The sequence below is a fragment of the Heterodontus francisci genome, chromosome 10 (assembly GCF_036365525.1).
Source record: "Heterodontus francisci isolate sHetFra1 chromosome 10, sHetFra1.hap1, whole genome shotgun sequence".
Classification (NCBI taxonomy): Eukaryota; Metazoa; Chordata; class Chondrichthyes; order Heterodontiformes; family Heterodontidae; genus Heterodontus; species Heterodontus francisci.
In genome coordinates, this window is record NC_090380.1 from 21,326,894 (window position 1) to 21,350,387 (window position 23,494).

The 23,494-nt window shown below is 43.1% G+C and overlaps 1 protein-coding gene across 4 annotated transcripts in view; it reads right to left on the reverse strand.

Moving 5' to 3' along the window:
* Window positions 1-5,944: 5,944 nt before the first annotated feature.
* Window positions 5,945-23,494, reverse strand: part of tmco3 (transmembrane and coiled-coil domains 3) — an 82,285-nt gene continuing 64,735 nt past the window's right edge. For 3 of the 4 annotated variants that reach the window (XM_068040200.1, XM_068040202.1, XM_068040201.1), the window contains exons 10-13: window positions 15,161-15,311; window positions 12,904-12,983; window positions 9,771-9,920; window positions 5,945-9,643 (exon numbers count right to left, since the gene is read on the reverse strand). In XM_068040200.1, coding sequence (XP_067896301.1) covers window positions 9,530-9,643; window positions 9,771-9,920; window positions 12,904-12,983; window positions 15,161-15,311 — 495 coding nt within the window. In that variant the 3' untranslated portion in view covers window positions 5,945-9,529. Of the gene's footprint in view, window positions 9,644-9,770; window positions 9,921-12,903; window positions 12,984-15,160; window positions 15,312-23,494 lie in introns of those variants that run through there. The other variant, XR_010975787.1, reaches the window with a different exon arrangement.

Consider the following 23,494-nt stretch of genomic DNA (forward strand, 5'->3'; position numbering starts at 1 on the left):
CTTTTCTTGGTGCCAGTGCTGCTTTAATTTCCCCTTTTTGGCATCCCAGTAACCATGTGATTCTTTGGGGAAGTTTTTCTTTAGTTTGCCCATTTCCATGGCTGCCTGGGGTCTTTGTTCCTGTTGAGGTATGAAAAGGGGAATGGGTGGTTTCTCTTTGGTTCTGACTGTGGGGGAGGGTTCTTTGTTAATCTCCCCTTTGTTCTCTGGTACACACCTGCCTGCAGATATTTGTGCAGACGCCACTGCACTCCCCTGTGGGACTTGGACTAGGTGAGACATCACCCTCACTTTCTCTGCCCCCTTGAGGTCTTTGTCTCTGTAGGTTCCTGTAAATGCTGTTAGCAACTCTGGTGGGGTGCTTAGAGTGTCTGCATTTATATAGGAGGATGTGGGGTCTAACTTTTCAAATATTTCAAGGTTGGCTGACCCGACAGTAGGAGTTTTCATCCAGGACTTCCTTTAACTTTCCCTCTTGGTCACTTTTCCCCCTTCCCTTTCTAAACTTTTGCCAGTCTTGTGTCTGTCTGTGCCCTTTTGTTCTCGGCAGTGGTCCCTTACCTTACCAACCCTCTATGGGAGGGTCATCTTAACACTGGTACAGGACTTAGGGCTGCAGATTTCACTGTAGGTTGGGGTTTCCCCTCAACCTGGCACATGTGGCAACCCCTTTAGTACGCCACAAAATCTTTGTGGCGTTTTGGCCAGTCAAACTGCTGTCTTATGCGGGCTTTAGTCTTTCGTATACCAGCATGTACAGCCACTGTAGTCTCTTGGGCCCTTCTTCGTATTTCTCCCCACTACCTCTGCGGCACCACGAACTGGTGAATCACTGTCCACTCCTTTCTCTCAGGCCTGTGAGGAGAACTCCATTTTCTCATCAGTACCTCATTCTTTAAATAATAACAATCAGGGAGTCCCTCTGCTTCACTTTCAAACTGGGCAGCCTGTGCTAACTCTTGCAATATTGGGTCAGCTCGCTGAACCTCAGCTAGGGAAAATCTATTTAATTCATTCCCTGACTCTCCTAACTTTCCAAAGAAAGTCTTGGACAGGCAGACCTCATGGTCATCTGCCTGCAGTGCCAATGCAGTTTCCTCTGGGGGAGCTGGTTTGATCATGGCCTGATCCACTACACATTCAGGGAAATGCCACAGCCCTGTTTCTCTGCCCTCCTGCAGTCTTTCTTTCACTACTGGGGGGGGGGGGGGGGCAACCACCTTCACCCCCGCCAAATCATTACCTAGGAGCAGGTCAACCCCATCCACAGGCAAACTAGGGACAATCCCTACAGTCACCGGCCCCGAAACTAGGTCGCATTCCAGGTGCACCTGGAGTACAAGTTCAGGCATACACTGCCCTCCAATACCATTCACCACCATTTTGGTGTTCACTGCACTCTCTGGGGGAAAGGTCGGGCCTTTTCCCAGCAAGCCCCTGAGAATTACTATGGGCTTGCTGGCCCCACTCGAGGAATATGGGGTTACTTTCCCTTCAAACACAAAACCCTGATAACCTTCAGGAATCCTATTAAATTTTCCTGCACTTGCAGTAGTAAGCTTCCTGGGTCTCGCTCTTACTGCAGTTAAAGCCACAGCTCGTTCTGCTGCTCTCCATCTGGGTCCCTTCTTCCCTGAGCATGTGTGCCCTGATCAACCCTTCAGGTTTTCCCTTTAGTTTCCAGCAGTCAGCTTTTAAATGCCCTGCTTTATTACAATGGAAGCACACAGGTCTCTGGGTCTCACTCTTGCTCACAGCACCTTCCTTTTTGGTTGGAGAAGGGGCCCCTGTGTCTCCTGCTTTCTTTTCTCTTCCAGGACTGCCTGGGCTTCTATCAACTTCCCACCCTTTGCCCTTTTCAGATCTGTGGTGATTAGGAAAGGTTCTCCCCTGGGAAACTGTCCTACAAATTAATGCAAACTCATCAGCACGAACGACTGCATGCCAGGCTGTCTAAACCAGCTGCTCCTCTACATGGATCTTTATGGAGTGTTTAAATTCCTCTAATAGAATTACTTCCCTGAGATTTTCATAGCTGAGCTGCACTTTAAGAACTCCCAACCACTGGTCAAAAGCCAGCTGCTTACTTCTTTCAAACTCCAGATAATTTTGATTAGCTTGCTTTTTGAGGGTTCTAAACTTTTGGCAATAGGCTTCAGGTACTAATTCATATGCCCCGAGGTTAGCATTTTTTGTCAGTTCATAATTTGATGAACTCTCATCTGGCAACAGGGAATAAACCTCATGGGCTTTTCCAGTTAGCTTGCTTTGTAGTAAAAGATACCAGGTCTCAGCTGGCCATTTTAGCAGCCATACCAGTTTCTCAAAGGACACAAAAAAATCCCTCCACATCTTCCTCATTGAATTTTGAGATTAGATGAGCTAGTTTTAGCAATTCTGTATGCAGCCCTGAATTATGCTCCTCCATATTGGCTATGCTGTCACTAGGGTTACTCTGTTGCCCCCTACTTAACTCAAGCTACTTCAGCTCTCTTTCTGGAATATTCTTTCTCCGGTCTTTCATTTTCTTCACGTTTCTTCTGTAAGGACCTCTCTTTCTCCCTCTCCTGTCTCTCTTTCCCCATTTTCTAATTCAAGTTTCCTTTGTTCCAATTGTATCTTTGCAAGTATTATCATGTCTGGGTCTGCTTCTAATCCTGTTTCTGCTTCTTCAGATTCAAGGGAAAAATGGTTGGCTACTAGCCTTAGGAGTTCAGACTTCCTAGTCTTGCCACATACAGTGATCGCACACTGCTCAGCCATTTTCCTCAACTCCTCCATAGACAGTGCTTTTAATTTATCCCAAGTTACTTCACCCTGGCTTGGAGAGCTACTAGCTTCAGTTGCAGGCATGCTAGTATTCAAGCACACACACCCAAAAGAAAACCTGCATTAAAATCTTGCACTTTTTTGATTGGGAACAATTTGGTTTCCCACTTCCAATCTCTCTCATTTCTCTGTGGGTCGATTCCAGATGCTAGCACCTAAATTTTTGTTACGACCAGGTGAGAAAGAGGTCTAGGGTTCCCTTTCAGCCTGGTCTTACTGTAACAGGGTTTTAATTTTTAAACACATTGTTTTTAGCTCCCCCTTGCTGAATCCTTGTTCACTGCTTTCCAATGATAAGGCAAAGAAACCAACACAAACAGGCTTTCTTAGGTTTATAGAAGAAAAGTGAAATTTTATTAAACTTAAACTCTAATTCGGTTAATGCCTACGGATACATGATATGCCCACACTAGCACTAGCATGCATATGCGATACACACATGCAGATAGGGACAGAAAAGAGAAGAAATAAAGTGGAAATGTTTGAGGCAATATCTGAAGAGTTTTGGTTACTGGTCTTCGAGCTCAATGTAAAGTCCTTGCTTGTAGGTAGATCATGCTTTTCATTAGGGACCAGTATTCTTCTTAAACCTTGTTCACTGTCGGAGACTTTTCTCTCATGGGGTTCATATGTCTTCAGTGGGCTTTTGGAGTTCAGTGAGAAATGGATGGGAGTAGACAGGAGAGGCTGTGGTGAGCCAGCCAGGAGATATCTTTTCAATCAAGGAGCAAAGAGCTTTCTGCCAGTTCAAACACTGTCTCTCCAATTTAAAACTCAGTTCAAACTCTGCAACAGCCTGTTAGTCATGTGACAAACTGGTCTGACCACGTCTGTTTGTGGATTGTATTGGAGTAGGGGATAGCTCCTTTGTTCACAAACGCTGACTGTTAATATGCAAAAATGTCTTTCTAGCCAGGGCCTGGCAACCCCGCGTCAAAGGCCTTCTCTTCTTCCCAGCAACAATTTGAAATTTAATGTTCATGTGGCGAAATTAATGTGCCTCATTCTTGGCAGGTGGGGGCCTGCATGACAATAAAGAAAAGTAAAGATTTTCTTCTCTGGTACCCCCATTGGTAAATTCCTCTCCAATTCTACCACCTTGTGACAAAAAAAGTGACCTAATTTTTCTGTATTTGGCAGCCTTGAACCTCCTCTGTTCACTCGGTGTTAAGAGGCTACAACCACTGAGTAAAATAATGCTGAAACTCACTGAAAACACTCAGTTAAAAAAGGGATCACAAAGTAAAAAGAAATGAAACACAAATTCAAAAAAGTGTTACAAAGGAAACTGGGATGAAGTTTCAATGAAAAGTACTGCACTTCAAGTAAAAGTGACAAACTCTCAGAAAGTAACTAATGAGATCCAAATAAGAGATGATCTCAATACAAAAGGGTGCACTCCAAGTAAAAAAATTTGATCTATAAATAAATAAGATATTAACTCTTTTGTGAAGTGCTGCACTCTAAATATAAAGAGAGGAAATCTTTATAAAATTGCTGAACTTTGAATGAGAAGTGATAGTCAAAGTAAAGTGATCGACTCCCAGCAAAAGTGAATGAAATGAAAGTGATTCAACTCAGGAAAAATAGCTCAACATTGGCCAGCTTCCCATGGAAGCAGGACAGGCACCATCAGCTCACACACATCATGTTAATGAGGCTTACTGCCTAAGTTTGGGCTGGCCTCCAGTTGGTTTTAACCAAATTAAGAGATTCACTCTGAAAAAAAAGAGAAACTGAGGAAAAAAATGACCTCTGAGAAATAAGTAATTTCAAGTAATAAGTTATTAGTTCTCATTTAAAAGTGATGCACTAAAGTGATAAATCTCACTTAAAAGTTACAAAGGAAAAGGGGGTGAACTCTTAGTGAAGTGTTGCTTCTCAAGTAAAAGTCTTAGAAAAAAAGGTGAGACCCAAATAAAAAGTGATTAACTTAAAAACAGATGTACTCCTAGTGAATTCTCTGTAAAAAGTTACAAACACTTGGTAAAAAGAAATGCACTCAGAAAATTGTGACGAACCATCAGTAAAATAAAACGGTGTAACCAAAATTAAAAGGCAACGCTCAGTAAAACGGGGTCACCTCCAAGAAATGAACTCAAAAGATGCACTCCAAACACTAAATTGTCACCTTTCAGAACTCTAAAAGTCATACACTCGAAGCAGAGATGAAAGCTGAATAAAAGTGATGCACTACTTGGTATGTCATTTAAACATGATCCAGTCTAAGTATATAAAAGTAATGCACTGTCCAAAAATGATGCACTCAGAAAAAAACCTTAGTAGAATGTGATCAACTCAATTAAAAATGATTTAGTCCAAATAAAAAGATACGGCCATCGCAAGAAAGTGAACAACTCTCAGTAAAAGATAATCAGCTGTAAGAAAGTAATTATTCCTCAAATAAAAAGCAATAGTATCCAAATAAAGTGCTGAATCCACAGCAAAAAGTCATGGGCATTTAGCAAAAAGTAATAAACTCTGTAAAAACTGATCATCTTAATGGATAAAGTGGAGAATATTTAATAAGAAGTGCATTCTAAGTGCTGAGTTCTCAGTAATAAATTAACAACTCTCAAAGTGATGTTAGGATCTAGAGGCATTTAGGGTCCATGGTTTGATTTGGAGTCCTAGCTTCTAGAAATTGAGCCCAGAAATCGATGAAGAGGTTTTTTGGGGTTGGGATTTTGGGCACAGTGAAATGCCCGCTTGTTCTTTGGCTGCACCCCTGACCCTATCCCTTGTCCTGAGGCCAGAGCAAATTACATATCGAGGTGCCCATTCCATTTATGGTGTTGACAGGGCTTACCTGAGGTGGACAGTAACCCCCACCTCTGGCAGAATATTTAGTGGCTGAGAAAAAAGGGCAGGCACCCAGCTTAACTGAGCTTTAGGCTGTGGTTCCTGGTGCAGGAGCAATTGGTAGAACCCCGAAAAACAAGCAATCCAGGAGCACAGCAGTCTGGGAGAAGGAGGTGTCCCAGCTAAAGCAGCACTAGATTTGGGGGTGGGGGGGTGGTAGAGAGAGGGTGAAGTGGAATGGGGTTGTCCACTGTTTAAATAAAAGCTACATCGTGAATAAATACATATTTTGTCATTTTGATTGAGTAGTTGATTTAAATCTGAATGGTAAGCCTTCAGTTTAATTCATAAACTTAGTACAAATCGCACTGATAGCCAACATCTGGAAAAGAAAACTGAAGCACAGGTGTTTCAAGTGGAGCATGAAACTGATGTTACAGGCTTCATCATATTTCCATATTCACAGAAGTTCCACAATTTCTAAATTGATGGACACAGCAGGTTTTATTACTTTCTTTACATGAAAATGCAAACCATCAAGACTTAGAATTTTCTTGGGGTTCTCCCGATTGGCCGCCATAACTGCAGCAGACACCCTATTTACAAAGTACATCCAAGATGACTGCCAAAGTTTCGGCAACCAATCAGGAGGACAGAGGAAATTCCTGGAAATTAACTTCAAATTCAGTGCAGTATTAAGAACCGGTGGTTAAACGGAGAAATGGCATAGCGCAGCACTGGATAATTCTGAACCAAATTTAAAAAAAAAAAAATATAGCTAAAGATAATCAATTTTGCGTTCTTTAAGAAGGAAGTGTTTGAGCACGGCAAGTATTAATCAACAAATGGGAACGCTGCAATTTGCAGGGAGCAGAGATGTGATGCTGCTCCTGTGCAGTTTACAAACCAAAAGATGGAGCTTAAGCCTTGGCACTACTAGAAACAAGCTAGTTACCAATCTGAACCCAAAGATGCTAACTGAATGGTTCAGGGTCTTTGGCTCATAAACCAGGAGAAAGCCTAATTCAAGATGCTAAAGTGCAACAGGTACCAACTGATCAACAGGGCAATAATATTTGGCTGTAGTGAACACATTTCCCACCTCTCCCCATGTCCAAAAATAGGTCTAGGACACTGATGCTGTGTTGACTTGAAGGAGTTTGGTGGGGGGGGGGGGGTGGGTGGGGAGATGTTTCCATGACATGAGAAAGAACAAAGCAAACAGTGGTTTTCAACCAAAAGGTACACAAGAACTCAAGGTCCTGCCAACAGATGGCAGTAATAGAATAATTTAGCTGAACAGAGTGACTGAAGCAGATACAAAAATCAATGTATTCTTTCAACGGTATGTTGTGTGCTACATTTTAAAGTGTTAGGAAGAGTGACCTTCAAAGTCAGAGAATGCTGTTAACAATGCTACAGTAACATTGTCTTTTAGTAGATATAAAGGACTGTGATGAAGTGCTCTATGGTGCCCCATTGAACTATTCTACTACCCTTTACCCCGTCCACAAAAGGTCCTAGGGCACATAACCTGACACACCCTCTAAAGACACCATGAACCCAAGTGAATAACAAAAACTATTCCACTAGGTATCAACATCCGGGATCGTTAGTTCCAAAGCAGATTGCAGCCACTCCATGGCCAGGATATTATGGGCCCAGCCAAGGCGTGGAAGGAGGTTGGGGGTCTGGGGGGGGCACAGAGTATCACGACAGATGGTGTGGGAGCAGCAGGGCGGAGGGCCCATTGCCTCCCCGTCGCCAAGCGATCTTCCCCAGGGCGGGGAGGCCAATGACAGCCTTTCTGCCCAGAGGTCAATTGAGGCCCTCAAGTGGCCTATTAATAGCCAATTAAGGGCTTGGTCCCACCGCTGCTAGAATCTTCGCAGCGTTGGGGGGGTGGGGGGGGGGGGGGGGGGGTGGGTGGGCCTCCACCATGTGTGGAGGACTCCTTGTAACGCGAGGCACCCTCAACTGTGGACAATTTGTAGCCCACAGAGGACACCCACTGGGAACAACTTTACTCCCAGGGACCCACCACCCCTGGACTTCACAACCACACCCCCCACCATCCCCAGTTGGTGGGGCCTTCCTGACTGGTCCCGGTGACCCCGCCTCACCTACCTCTTGTCCGGAGCTCCAGCACGGGGCCTGGGTCTGAGGCCTCTGCGGTACTGCCAGTGGCCAGCACCGCCAATACTGCTGAGCTGTGGCTTTCTGATTGGCTACTAGCTCATGGAGGCGGGATCCTCGTCTTTAAAAGGGATGGGGATCACGGCTCGTGAATCTTTAAATTGAAAAACATTGGAGGATCGCTCCAGGATCTGCGAAAATACAGAGGCGGATTCCACCCACCCCGTCGTCTTTTTGGCCGGCGCCGGGAACCTCACCTCCAACACAAAATCCAGCCCTATGTTTCTTAAGGATCAGGAGAAATGCTGCTGGCCCAAATAAGGAAAAAGTCAGTTCTGCTTGGAACAGAAAGGAGAAGACAGTCCAAGGTAGGTATGGTGGACAGGGATGATCAGGTAGGAAGCGGCATTTCCACAATCAATCACAAACTCCCTTCAAATTGTGCCACAAGACGTTTAAAAGCCATGCCAGGTGAAAACCAAAAGAAAAAACTACATCTTACAAGATGGGTTCCTTTATGCACAGCCTTTCATGCATGGCCCCCACAAAAAGCCTCCCTGGGCCTGGGTTGTGAATGGATTAGAAGGTAGGAAACAAAACAGCAGGGATAATGGATATGTACTTCAATTGGCAAGGTATGATGAGTGGTATCCCCCAGTAATCTGTCCTGGTGCCTCAGCTTTTCATAATACCTATAAATGATAAATGAAGGAATAGAGAGCCATATATCCAAATTGGCTGAAGACACTATGTTAGGTAGTGATGATGGAAGTAGAATACTGTAAAGGGACATAGATAGTGTCCATTTGTCTGCCTCAATTACAAATCAATGGAGTTAAGATACTCATCAGTCAGGATCTAATTAACAGCTTGAACTTGTATAGCAGTATTAACATAGTAAAACATCCCAATTGGCTTCATAGGAGCTTCATCAGACAAAATTTGACACTGGACCACAGAGATATCAGGACAAGTGATCAAAAGCTGGGTAAAAGAGGTAGGTTTTAAGGAGCATGTGGGCCTGCAGGAGATTACAGAGATAGGGAGGGGCGAGACCATGGAGGGATTGAAAACAAGGATAAGAATTTTAAAATCAAGACGTTGCTTGACTGTGAGCCAGCATAGGTCAGTGGTATTTATGGTAATACTCATCCTTTTATGCCAGAACGCTACCAAAAACTCTGCAGAATTCAGATTAAGTCTACCCTAAAATGTGCTGGGGCATTTCATGGTTCAGAAATCTACTATGCCGCCCATCTGTGCAAAAGCCAATCTGGAATGTACAGCTGATTTGAGGCACAGAGCACTGCCATTTCCCAATGCAAACATCACCGATACCTGAAAATGAATCAAAACGAAATCATATTTCATCCCTTCATTGCTAATCCAGAGAATGGTCATCTTGAAGATGTTCAAAGCATTTAATGCTCACATCACTCTAAGAAGCATGTTTCTTCATTTGAATGCCAGAAATATGAAGCAGCATGGATAAAGTGTTTTAGTAATGGATTCAAACAGAAGTGACCACTCCCCTTCTAAGTCCAGTTCTCAGTGAAAGGCATGGGGAAAAAATAATAAAATGAAGCCAGACTATTAGGGAGAAATAGGGAAAACTGAATTGTGCACATCTGTTGGTATGGTATATTAAAAGAATGATCCTTTAAGGAAAACTCAATAAGAGTAGGAAACAGGATTTCAATCTGCATTGGCCTCTGAAATTTAACAAACGAAGTGACTGGAAAACCACCTTCTCCATCTTCTGTCACGTGCTTAACCGCTTGTCCGGTTTGGGTACACATTTCAGAATTGCTGCTCTCCACAATGCTGGGGCAAGTAAAAGGCTTAATGTAGTTACACTAAGGATGAGGAGGTACACCTGCAGAGACAAAGAAATGAACCAGCATTATTTTAAGATCTTGTAGCACGATGCAGTATAAATACTCTGTGGAACACATCAACTTGTAATATTTAAACCAATGCTGTGCAACTACAAAGTACCTTACCTCTCGAGAGACAATCCCTGACTTACGGGCCCGACTACTCAGAACAAAGGAAAACTCACTGACTTGCGCTAAACCAGCAGAAACTATCCATCTGATGTATTTGCTGTTTCGTGGTAGGATCAATGAGAGGACAAGTACTGCTAAGATAAACTAGAAGAGAAAAAAAAAGTGTTAAATTCTTACTCACTGCATGTTTCTTGACAATTGTGTACATTCTGGGTCATTTCACTGTAATGTGCAGACATTTCCATAACCTACGTTATCTGTGACTGCTGAGGATAATTTTGGTGTTATGAGTAAATCAGGCAGGTGGAACACATGGGTTGGCAGCCCAAGGAGTCAGCTTGGAATCCCATTCCATTTTGGTCCCGTGTCCTCATTATAATGTGACACTCCCCAATAAGCAAATCACTAATCTGGAGGTGAGAAAATTGGTGAGCCGGTCAAATTGGAAGGTCCTGCAGCAGTAGTTTAAAAGGGGAAGGGTAGAAGCATCAGGAGCAAAAACAAGTAGCATTTCAGAACAGCAGACAGCCTTTTTGCAGAACCTATGGCAGCATGTATATTACATTTGAAATCCTTTTAGACTCAAAACCCACAGTAGATGCTATAAAGACATGTGTCAAGCTTTGATCCAGCTTTCCCTGACGGCAGGTGAGGATCCCTTTAACTAATGCAAACAATGCCCACCTGGCAGGAGCAGGAATTGGCAGCAATCGAAGCTAAGTCGTACAATTTTAAAGGAGGTGAAAGAACAGGGAGACGTGGGGGTGTTTATACACAAATTGAAGGTGGCAGGACAGGTTACAAAGCAGTTAATAAAGCATATGGGATCCAGGGCTATATAAACAGAGGCATAGGGTACAAAAGTCAGGAAGTTATTCTCAACCTATATAAAACACTAGTTCGGCCCTAGATGGAGTACTGCGTCCAATTCTGAGCACCACACTTAAGGAAGGGGGTCAAATCTTGGAATGGGTGTAGAGGAGATTTACAGAATGGTACCAGGGATGCAAGACCTCAATTATGTGGAGAGACTGGGCAATCTGGGGTTGTTCTCCTTACGAACAGAGAAGGCCAAAAAGAGATTTGACAGATGTTCAAAATCATGACGTGTTAGAGTAAATAAAGAGAAATTGTTTCCATCGGCTGAAGGATTGATAACCAGAGGGCACAGATGGAAGAGGCAAAGCTGGAAGTTACAAAAGCATGGGTGAGTGTTTCAGCAGCTGATGGGCTGAGGTAGTTATTGGCAAAAGAACCAGAGGTGACTTAAGGAAAAACATCTTTTATGCAACAAGTGGTTACAATTTGGAATGCATTTCATGATGGGCTGGTGGAAACAGCTTCAATAGCAGCTTTTGTAAGGGAATTGGAGAAATACTTGGAGAAAACAATTGCCGGAATATGGGAAAACAGCACGAGAGTGGGACTAACTGGATTGTTCTTAGAACAGAGACTTGACTGGCCGAATAGCATCCTGTGCTGTACTACTCTATGGTTCTATCAGGCAGGTGGGGTGGAAAACAGTGTCAATGTTGGAACTGCCTCAGCCCATAAGCTGATGAATCCCTCTTTCATGCTTTTGTTACCTCCAGCCTGGACTCTTCCAATGCTCTACTGGCTGACCTCCCATCCTATACTCTCATGAGATTTTATTTCTACACGTGCATACAACAATCCTGACATGAGACGACTCCCACATCAGTGAACTCTATAAAAACAGTGATCCCCATAAGTGGGTTCAACTGTATCTGTCTTTTATATTTTGTGCAGAACACTGCTGCGGAATTGGTAGTATGCACCAGACTCCAGATTTCATCTCCACACTTGTGTTCAAATCCAGCCCAGGTGGTTAGCTGTCAGGGACCCACATGAAATGAGTTTGTGAATTCCCAGTTTAGCTCTTCAGGGGCATGACCTACAGAACATAAATGCCATTAATCCGGCATCAACTGGCAATGTTACTCCAACAGTGTGGGAAATGGAAACAATGTCAAACTTGTAAATAGGAGGTGGGCACTCTTCCAAAATGGAGATTGAAGTGGTCATCGGACAGCGTAGGGGAACTCTTGTTTTACACTTGTCTGAGTTCCATCTCGCAGCACAAGTCAGGAAAAATCACTCTTCTAGTTCTCAAAGGGTCAAGTTGAGGTAAATCAACACAACAAATGTGATCAATTACTCCATTGCTACCCCTCCTGTTTTGCATGTTCACCTGAAGTTGCTGTGACACATTCCACAGGTAATGCTAGCCCTTCAGTACTGTTGCCGTGCAGGCTGCCCTCTAACACTTTTCACAGCAGGTGCCAAGAACTCTGACTTTTGGAGAGAAAGCCATGGCCAAGCCTGATCCCATCCTCAACCACTACTGACATTACCTTCCTCACCCTGAGCTGAACTATCTCAACACAGCCCAGAAACTGAAAAGGGCACATGCTGGTCTGTAATGTTTAGTATCACATGGCTGGTCATATGTCAAATAAGTGAAACCAAGATACTGATAAATTCAGCATTGTGTTACACTGGCTAGTACTTCCATCTTTTTAACCAAGTGATTATACCTGTGATACTGACCTTACCAAATGACTTCATGACCTTTTAATCTACTGAGCTATATTTGGCAGTGTTACACAATATGGACAAGTGATTTAATTTTATCTAAATTAATTAGTGCCCCTGCCACTGGGTTTGATATTCACAGTGGCTGCAGCATACACCATCCAGTGTATGCCATCCATCCTCATGACCTATCACTGAGACAGATAAAAGCAACAGTTAGTCAGAGCACCATCACCTCCATGTTCCCCATTCACCCGCACACTGACTCAGACATATATCAATTGCTCCTTCATTGTTGCTGGGTCAGAATGCTAGAATTCTTAACATTGGGGGAAAAGGCCCACCAGCAACTTCTTAGGGCAATGAGGGACAGCAAAAAATGTGGATTTGTCAGTGTCATCCATATCCCAAAAACAATTTAAAAAAAAGGAAAATACTGCAGGTGCTGGAAATCTGTTAATGTAAAACATAAGCTAGAAATACTCATCAGATCATTCAGCCTCTATTAGGAAACAGACATCAGTCAACTTTGCAGGTGTAAAGACCCTTCGTCGAGATTGGTGTTAGGTACCTTGGACACCACCACTGCCAGTGTAAGGCACATTAGGACAGTCAGTTCATAAAGCACAAATGTTGGGAAGACATGAAGACCTGTGAAGGACAAAGGAATAATTGTATGTGCCATTCCTTAAAATACTGCAGGTATTTTGCAGATATCTTTAATAAAGATAGTTCACATATTAGATTCTGTTATCACTGAGGCTCATTTGCCTCTAAGCTTACAGGAGCGAACTCCCCACCTCACCATTCATGCCGCGCATCTCATCTCACCTAATGGGCTGGATTTTACCGTAGGCGGATGGGACGTAAATGTCGGCAGCAAACCCACTTCCGCATAGCCCGGGGATCGGACTGCATTTTACAGATCCCCAGGCTTCAATTGTCCTGAGGCGGGACTTCCACCTGGGAGCAGTGGCCACTGCTGGGACTGCAGCCCAGTTGACCGAGGAGGATGCCATGGAGCTGGGAGGGCGAGGCAAGTTAGTCGTTTGGGGGGGGGGGGGGGGGGGGGGGAAGGGGGGCATCTTGGTTCCCGGGGGTGGGTTGGGAGGCGGGGGCGGCCCTCAATCGGGCACCCTGTGCCCGAATGCCATGGCACCCGCCCCGGTGCATGGAAAGGCCGACACTGGGCGGCTTTGCACGTCCCCAGCACGCCCGCTTGCCATGGGTATAATACCCGTGGCAAGCGGGCGAGGGCCCTTAAGTGGCCACTTAAGGGCCATTTCCCTAACCCCTCCCCCACCGCTGCCCGACCGCCATAAAGTTGGCCAGAGGCAGGAAGGACTCCCGGAGCCTCCCATTCAACTTTACACCATGCCCACGCCACCATACAACCCACTGGGATGGCGTAAAATTCAGCCCAATGTCTTACCTTATGACCCTGACTATTATAATTCACATTATAAATTGTTGTTCACAAATCACAAGTAGAAAAAGTAATCAAAAAGACTAATAGAATGTTGACCTTTATCTTAAGGGAGTTGGAGATCAAAAAATGAGCAAGTTATGTTTTAGTATGCAAATACTTGACCAGGCCCAATCTGCAGCACTGGCCTTAAAGGGGTTAAGGTGCATTTTTTCACAAAAATATCAGGGCGTACAAGGTAAAATTATGGGAACAGGTTGCAAATACTTGACTTGAATTTAGATAGCTGCTGAACATTTACATTTATAAGGCAACTGATGCCAGTCTATTACAGGATAACATTCAGGTTTAAGCTGATAAGTGGCAGGTAATACTTGCACCTCAGGTACCAGTTAATGACTATCTCCAAGAGAAAGCCTGGTCACCTTCCCTTAATCTTCAATAACACTACAACTGCAAAGTCATCAAAGGGACATTATGGAAACCAATGACCAGATTTTGCACTGGAGCCACATCAACAGCACTTTACCCAATTGCTACTTCTGCCACAGGACTCACAATTCTGACTTGAAAATATATCCCCATCCCTTCACTGTCAGTATCTTGAAAGTTTCTACCTAACACTAGTGGGGGAATACCATCGGCATAAGGAGTACAGCAGTTTAAGAGCTAGCCCACCACCACCATCTTCTCAGCACAACTAGGGATGGACAAAAGTACCCACATTCCAAGAGACAAAATTGTGACCTTATTTTGGAGTAGATTTTGAACCTGCTACACAGATTGTACAACAGTAACCAATGAATAAAATACTCATGCTTATATAATCTTTGCAATATTTGCTTTATATTTCAGTATTAACTTTTAGTTTTTTGCCTGTTAAGTGAGTTTCAATGCTCCGCTGACTCAGTGGGAATTAAAAGTGGTATCAGTTAGAGATATGCATTAGCTGATAAGGAATTACAAAGATGCTGTCTTTATTGGAACCAGCATTCAAATAACTGGAAAATTAGGGAGGGTAACCAAGCAGGGAAACATGATCTGTGTAATGCAAGGACAGGACAAACAAAATCAGGATTGAATGATAAATATGAATTAGGTAATATAAAAACATGTGGATTCTCACATAGCCAGAATGAAAAAAGATTTAAAAGGAGCAGGAGATGTATCTCAGAATTCGTTAAGATTTGGTGCACCGACAACCTGGGGCTCAAATTGTATTAGCCCAAGTGTGCTTTTAAGTATATGTGCAATTGTTGCTAATAATAATCATGATTGTATGTTTAATTTCCCATGATTGCCAACATTTTTTTTTTACTATTACCTATTATTACCTTGAGGAATAACTTATAAACTTATAAGTAGGAACATCCATCACTAATACCATAAAGCTTTTACTTACCAATAGAAGCAAAGAAAATGATGGCGAGAAAATCCCGTATGGGTTCCATGCACGTCATCACATCCTCTGTAGCAATGTGACCTTGTGATGAAATTAACACCCCAGCCAAGAAACAACCCAGCTCCATGGAGATATCTAGTAACTCAGTAACCTACAGAAAAATTAATACAATTTAAAAAACGGTGAACTGTCAAAAGTCTGCTACATACACAGTTAAAAGCATTACTACAATCTTTAATGATAAAAAGAACACTTGTATTGCTGCATCGCTGTAAAGCAGTTAATAGCTATTGCATAACAATCTCATAAAAATCATAGCCATCCCAGTCAGATACAAAGCATCAAGAACAAGCAACCCCTATTCAATGTATTTCTTCCCCAACATTTGTTTTGACACTAAATTAATTCTTCCTCTTGCTTTGCTATGAAAAGTAATACTATTCTTCCCATAACTAATCTCGGACAAACACGTAACTCAATGCCGACATAGAGAACATTCTTTATAATTGGTCAGTTTTTTGGTGCATGTATATTGATAGTTATGGAACAATTTAGAATTTGCTTGGATATATTATGAACACTTTATATCCAGTTTAATAAATACACATGCAATATCTAGAGTTTTAATAAAAAGTATTTCTCCTCAATGTACAAACATCTTAAAACAAAACTAAACCAAAATATAAAAATGTAAATTATTCAATGACTCAGTAATCATCCTTTGAGACTTCTCAAATGGAAGTCTCCTCCAAATCGATGTGTTTTTTTTTTTGATTTGTTCATGGAATATGAGCATCGCTGACAAGGCCAACATTTATCATCCATCCCTATTTGCCATTGAAAAGGTGCTGATGAGCTGCCTTCTTGAATAACAGCGGTCTATGCATTGTAGGTACACCCAATGCTTTTAGGGAGGGAATTCCAGAATTTTGACCCAACAATAATGAAGGTATGGAGATTTATTTCCAAGTCAGGATGGTGAGAGACTAGGGGTTTATTCCTGAATTCCAAACAGAAGTCCTGCAACTCCTCCTTTTTGTGCAGCAGCTTTTTCAGAAGCAGAGACAGAGCGAGCGAGTGATCAGCTGGGAAGTCAGTTTCAGCTGAAAGTAAATTACCGTTTGTTTCGGTGGACCAGGGGACTGCTGGGTAAGTAAAAACTTATATATTTGGGCAGTGGCTGAACCAGAGACACTACACATGTAGTGTCTCCCACCCGCCCTCCTCCTCTAACCAAAAAAAAAGGACTCTGGTGTGTTGATAAGGTAAGCTTTTTTATTTCTTCTGTATCGTATGATTGGTTAAAAATTTACTTTCTTTTTTTGATTTATCTATTAATTGGTTATTTGAAAAAGGCCATAGCAGAGAAGTATCAGAAAGTATTTAACTCATAAATTTATATAAAGTAATAAAGTAATTAACTAAGTAGAGATGGCTGGGCAGGTGATGTGCTGCAGCTGTATGATGTGGGAGCTGGCTGACCCCATTGTGAACGGCAGGGACCACATCTGCAGCAAGTGTTGGTTGCTGGAAGAACTCCGGCTCAGAGTTGATGATCTGGAATCTGAGCTTCAAATACTGCGGCACATCCGGGAGGGGGAGAGTTACCTGGACGTTTTGTTTCAGGAGGCAGTCACACCTGGTAGATTAAGTAATTCAAATTCAGTTAGTGATCAGGGACAACAGGGTGTGATTGCAAGTGAGGCAGGTACAGGGATCCTGAGTTCAGGAGTGGAAGAGCCTCAGCCTTTGACCTTATCCAACAGGTACGAGATACTTGCTCCCTGTGTGGATGAGGAAAAGGGCTGCGGGGAGGATGAGCCAGCTGACCATGGCACCATGGTGCAGAAGGCCATTCAAGAGGGGGGAGCAAAAAGACAAGTGGTAGTTATAGGGGATTCTATAATTAGGGGGATAGATAGTATCCTTTGCAAGCCGGATCGGGAGTCTCGCATGGTGTGTTGCCTGCCCGGTGCCAGGGTGCAGGACATCTCTGACCGGCTTGAAAGGATATTGGAGCGGGAGAGGGAGGATCCAGTTGTTGTGGTCCACGTTGGGACTAACAACATAGGCAAGGCTAGGATGGAGGACCTGTTTGGGGATTATCAAGCACTAGGAACGAAATTAAGGAACAGGTCCTCGAGGGTCATAATCTCCAGATTACTGCCCGAGCCACGTGCAAATTGGCTTAGGGATAAGAATATTAGGGAGGTAAACACGTGGCTAAGGGAGTGGTGTGGGAAAGGGGTGTTCAATTTCATGGGGCACTGGCATCAGTTTTGGAACCGGGGGGGGATCTGTACCGATGGGACGGTCTCCACCTGAACCGATCTGGAACCAGTGTTCTAGCGAAACGGATAAATAGGGTGGTCTCTAGGACTTTAAACTAGTGACTCGGGGGGGAAGGGAAAGGGAAAACGATAGGGAGAATGATGATAAATAAAAAGGTAAGCAGCAGGCTAACATGTGTGCAGGGGGGTTTAAGTTCAAGGCAGACTATGAAAGAAGCAGAAAGGAAGGATAACTCAGGAGTTATTATTAGAGATGTTGGGAATCATGAGGGTAAGAAAGCTAGCATAAAGGTACTCTACTTGAATGCTCGTAGCATTCGTAACAAGGTTGATGAGTTAACGGCACAAATCATCGCGAATAAATATGATTTGGTAGCCATTACGGAGACATGGTTACAGGTTGGTCACGACTGGGAGTTAAATATCCAGGGGTACCAGACTATTCGGAAGGACAGACAGGAAGGTAAGGGAGGTGGTGTAGCTCTGATACTCAAGGACGACATCAGGGCGCTGCTGAGAGATGATGTAGGTTCTATGGAGAATGAGGTTGAATTCATTTGGGTGGAAATTAGAAACTCTAAGAAGAAAAAGTCATTGATAGGCGTAGTCTATAGGCCACCAAATAATATCACATTGGGGCGGGCAATAAACAAAGAAATAACTAATGCCTGTAAAAATGGTACAGCAATTATCATGGGGGATTTTAATCTACATGTAAATTGGTCGAAGCAGCTCAGTCAGGGTAGCCTTGAGGAGGAATTCGTTGAGTATATCCGTGATAGTTTTCTTGAACAGTATGTAAAGGAACCGACGAGGGAGCAAGCTATCCTAGATCTAGTCCTGTGTAATGAGACAGGAATAATTAATGACCTCACTTAGGGATCCTCTTGGAAGGAGTGATCACAGTATGGTTGAATTTAAAATACAGAAGGAGAGTGTGAAGATAAAATCCAATACCAGGGTCTATGGTGGGACAGTTGACGAGCAGTGGAGGACTTTCAAAGCAATTTTTCAAAGTGCTCAGCAAAAGTATATTCCAGTGAAAAGGAAAGACTGGAAGAAAAGGGGTAATCTGCCATGGGTGTCTAAGGAAATAAGGGAGGCTATCAAATTGAAAGAGAAGGCATACAAAGTGGCCAAAAGCAGCATGAAACTAAAAGATTGGGAAAACTTTAAAGGTCAACAGAAAGCTACAAAAAGAGCTATAAAGAAAAGTAAGATAGAACATGAGAAAAAACTAGCACAGAATATAAAGACAGATAGCAAAAGTTTCTATAAATATATAAAACGAAAAAGTGGTGCTAAAGTAAACGTTGGTCCTTTAGAGGATGAGAAGGGGAATTTAGTTATGGGATATGATGAAATGGCCGAGGCATTGAACAGGTATTTTGTATCGGTCTTCACAGTGGAGGACATTAATAACATGCCAGTAATTGACAAAGAGACGAACGTAGGTGAGGACCTGGAAACAATCATTATTACGGAAGAGGTAGTGTTGGGCAAGCTAATGGAGCTAAGGATTGATAAGTCTCCTGGCCCTGATGGAATGCATCCCAGGGTACTAAAAGAGATGGCGGGAGAAATAGCAGGTGCCCGGACGGTAATTTTCCAAAATTCGCTGGACTCTGGGGTAGTCCCAGCTGATTGGAAAACAGCAGATGTGACGCCACTGTTTAAAAAGGGAGGTAGACAAAAGATGGGGAATTATAGACCGGTTAGCTTAACCTCTGTAGTGGGGAAGATGCTTGAGTCTATTATCAAGGAAGAAATAGCAGGGCATCTTGACAGAAATTGTCCCGTTGACAGACGCAGCATGGGTTCATGAAGGGCAGGTCATGCTTGACAAATCTTTTGGAATTCTATGATGACATTACGAGCAAGGTGGACAATGGGGACCCAGTGGATGTGGTGTACCTAGATTTCCAAAAGGCCTTCAACAAGATGCCGCACAAGAGGCTGCTGCATAAGATAAGGATGCATGGCGTTAGGGGTAAAGTATTAGCATGGATAGAGGATTGGTTGACTAACAGGAAGCAGAGAGTGGGGATAAATGAGTGCTATTCTGGTTGGCAATCAGTCACTAGTGGTGTGCCTCAGGGATCAGTGTTGGGACCACAATTATTTACAATTTATATAGATGATTTGGAGTTGGGGACACGTGTAGGGTGTCAAAGTTTGCAGATGACACTAAGATGAGTGGCAGAGCAAAGTGTGCAGATGGCTGTGAAACTTTGCAGAGGAACATAGATACATTGAGTGAGTGGGCAAAGGTCTGGCAGATGGAATACAATGTTAATAAATGTGAAGTCATTCATTTCGGTAGGAGTAACAGTAAAAAGGATTATTACTTGAATGGTAAAAAGTTGCAGCATGCTGCTATGCAGAGGGACCTAGGTGTCCTTGTGCATGAATCATAAAGGTTGGTCTGCAGGTACAGCAAGTAATTAGGAAGGCAAATGGAATTTTGTCCTTCATTGCTAAAGGGATTGAGTTTAAAAGCAGAGAGGTTATGTTGCAGCTGTATAAGGTACTGGTGAGGCCGCACCTGGAGTACTGTGTGCAGTTTTGGTCTCCTTACTTGAGAAAGGATATACTGGCACTGGAGAGGGTGCAGAGGAGGTTCACTAGGTTGATTCCGGAGTTGAGGGGGTTGGCTTATGAGGAGAGACTGAGTAGATTGGGATTATATTCATTGGAGTTCAGAAGAATGAGGGGGGATCTTATAGAAACATATAAAATCATGAAGGGAATAGATAAGACACAAGTAGAGAGGATGTTTCCACTGGCAGGTGAAGCTAGGACAAGAGGGCATAGCCTCGATTAGAGGGGAGCAGATTTAGGACTGAATTAAGAAGGAACTTCTTCACCCAGAGGGTTGTTAATCTATGGAATTCCTTGCCCAGTGAAGTAGTTGACGCTTCTTCAGTAAACGTCTTTAAAGCTAAGGTAGATATCTTTTTGAACAATAAAGGAATTAAGGGATACGGTGGGAGCGCGGGTAAGTGGATCTGAGTCCACGAAAAGATCAGCCATGATTTTATTGAATGGCGGAGCAGGCTCGAGGGGCCGGACGGCCTACTCCTGCTCCTAGTTCTTATGATCTTATGATCCTTTCAAGAGTTTTGAATTGAGTAGTTTATGCTAATTCTCACCATATTGTATGTACTGTACATTACCTTTCACATTATGTATAAACATTACCTAGTATCGCCCCTAACTTTTGCTGGTATCTTGAAAGGAAACTGGCAGATGTAACTGGGGTTAGGAAGTTGCCTCCTTAGACTCAAGAATTCCAGACTTGATCTGAGCTTGGTGAAACAGCTGCAGCAACTCAGTCACAACTATTTTCTGGCAGCATCTGTGAAAAGAGAAGCAGAGTTAACGTTTCAGGTCAGTGACCCTTCTTCGGAACTGACAAATATTAGAAAAGTCACAGGTTATAAGCAAGTGAGGTGGGGGTGGGGCAAGAGATAACAAAGGAGGTCTAGATTGGACCAGGCCACATAGCTGACCAAAAGGTCACGGAGCAAAGGCAAACAATATGTTAATGGTGTGTTGAAAGACAAAGCATTAGTACAGATTAGGTGTTAATACACTGAATATTGAACAGCAGCAAGTGCAAACCTGAAAAAAAAACAGTGGCTAAGCAAACTGAACAAACTAAGATGAAATGAAATAAATGCAAAAAAAAGATAGTAAAAAATGTAAAAAAGAAAAAAATAACTAAAAATGAAAGTAAAATGGGGGGCTATCATGCTCTGAAATTATTGAACTCAATGTTCAGTCCGGCAGGCTGTAGTGTGCCTAATCGGTAGATGAGATGCTGTTCCTCGAGCTTGCGTTGATGTTCACTGGAACACTGCAGCAATCCCAGGACAGAGATGTGAGCATGAGAGCAGGGGGGAGTGTTGAAATGAAAGCTCAGGGTCCTGCTTGCAGACTGTGTGGAGATGTTCCGCAAAGCGGTCACCCAGTCTGCGCTTGGTCTCCCCAATGTAGAGGAGACCACACTGAGCAGCGAATAGTCTCCTCTACATTAGGGAGACCAAGCGCAGACTGGGTGACCGCTTTGCGGAACATCTCTGCTCAGTCCGCAAGCAGGACCCTGAGCTTCCGGTTGCTTGCCATTTCAACACTCCCCCCTGCTCTCACCTCTGTTCTGGGATTGCTGCAGTGTTCCAGTGAACATCAACGCAAGCTCGAGGAACAGCATCTCATCGACCGATTAGGCACACTACAGCCTGCCGGACTGAACATTGAGTTCAATAATTTCAGAGCATGATAGCCCCCCATTTTACTTTCATTTTTAGTTATTTTTTCTTTTTTTTTTTTACATTCTTTTTTACAATTTTTTTTTTTGCATTTATTTTATTTCACCTTAGTTTGTTCAGTTTGCTTAGCCACTGTTTTTTTTCAGGTTTGCACTTGCTGATGTTCAATATTCAGTGTATTAACACCTAATCTGTACTAATGCTTTGTCTTTCAACACAGCATTAACATATTGTTTGCCTTTGCTCCGTGACCTTTTGGGCAGCTATGTGGCCTGGTCCAATCTAGACCTCCTTTGTTATCTCTTGCCCCACCCCCACCTCACTTGCTTATAACCTGTGACTTTTCTAATATTTGTCAGTTCCGAAGAAGGGTCACTGACCTGAAACGTTAACTCTGCTTCTCTTTTCACAGATGCTGCCAGACCTGCTGAGTGATACCAGCATTTCTTGTTTTTATTTCAGATTTCCAGCATCTGCAGTATTTTGCTTTTATTACACAACTATTTTCTGCCTGGTTACCTATTTCACATCTGACAAAGTTTGCAACTTGCAATAATTTCAACCCCATGGTCCGAAATGGGACTTTTTGGAAACGAAGCAAATGAAATTAAATCTTTTATCGAAAAAGTGATCAAATATGATACTAGAATACGAGAAGAGATGGGGAAGTGGGACTAGTTTTAGAGTGCTCCCGAAAAGAAGTATCACAGCAACATATCTGAAAGGCCTTCTCCTGCACTGTAAACTTCTATAGTTCTATAGTCATTAAGGCCTGCAGAGAGACTGAAGTAAAGTGGAATGGGATTCTCTCCCCCCACCCCCACCCAGGGTATCTCACTTCACATCACTCCAAAGTCAAGTCAGCCCAAGTCCAGCCTCTAATTTCACACCACCCTGATACCACAGATATATAAATGCACCGAATTACGCAATATCATCCATGCATACAACTCTACAAGGATTTCTCCAACTAGATGGAAAGATTTTGAAATTTTTTTGTGGGAGAAAGAGGGAAGAGACACTTTACATTAAAAATCTTATTAGCATCATCAAGTTTAAGTGTTGACACAAATCTGCAGATTGATAACATTTTTCAAGTACAGAAAACATTTTCTTTTAATCACACAAGCAGCAAAAATAGCAACTTTCTCACCATGGAAGCCAACAGATCTTACCAGACATCTTGCTTTGACACATTCTATATTCAACCTGGGATGAGGGGAACTACTGGAATATGGATGACTCCATTCTTGCCCTGAACCTTTTTGTTGAATGTTATCCAGCAATCCACCCAGACTTCCTCTCTGGTGCATACTCAACCTGTTTCATCCCACTATCAGCTTTTGTTTTCCTAAAAATCCAGATCTCTGTGGATCTCCTCATCCATACACCCACAAACCCTCCACCTCCATAGTGAAGCTAGTTTTCTGGATAAGGGTCTCTTTACTGTCAGTATCCCCGAGTCCAGATAAAGCAAACAGAGCTGATAGCTGATAGGACTGAGAGACATGAAGGAGAACTCAGTTGATGGTGGCTCAAGATCTTCTGGTGATAGAGGCCATGGGGCAGGTAGTTACTATAGAAGTATATTCTGCAGCCACAGTCTGCCAGCAGTGGATATCGAGTCCAGTGATAGGGGTACTGATCAAGTGAACTGCTCTGTCGTAGATGATATTAAGAATCCCATCACACTCCTAACTTGAGGCTCGAAGGATCAGGGGTTAAACTACTCATCGTAGTACCCAGGCTCTGCCCTCTTCTCACAGCCAAAG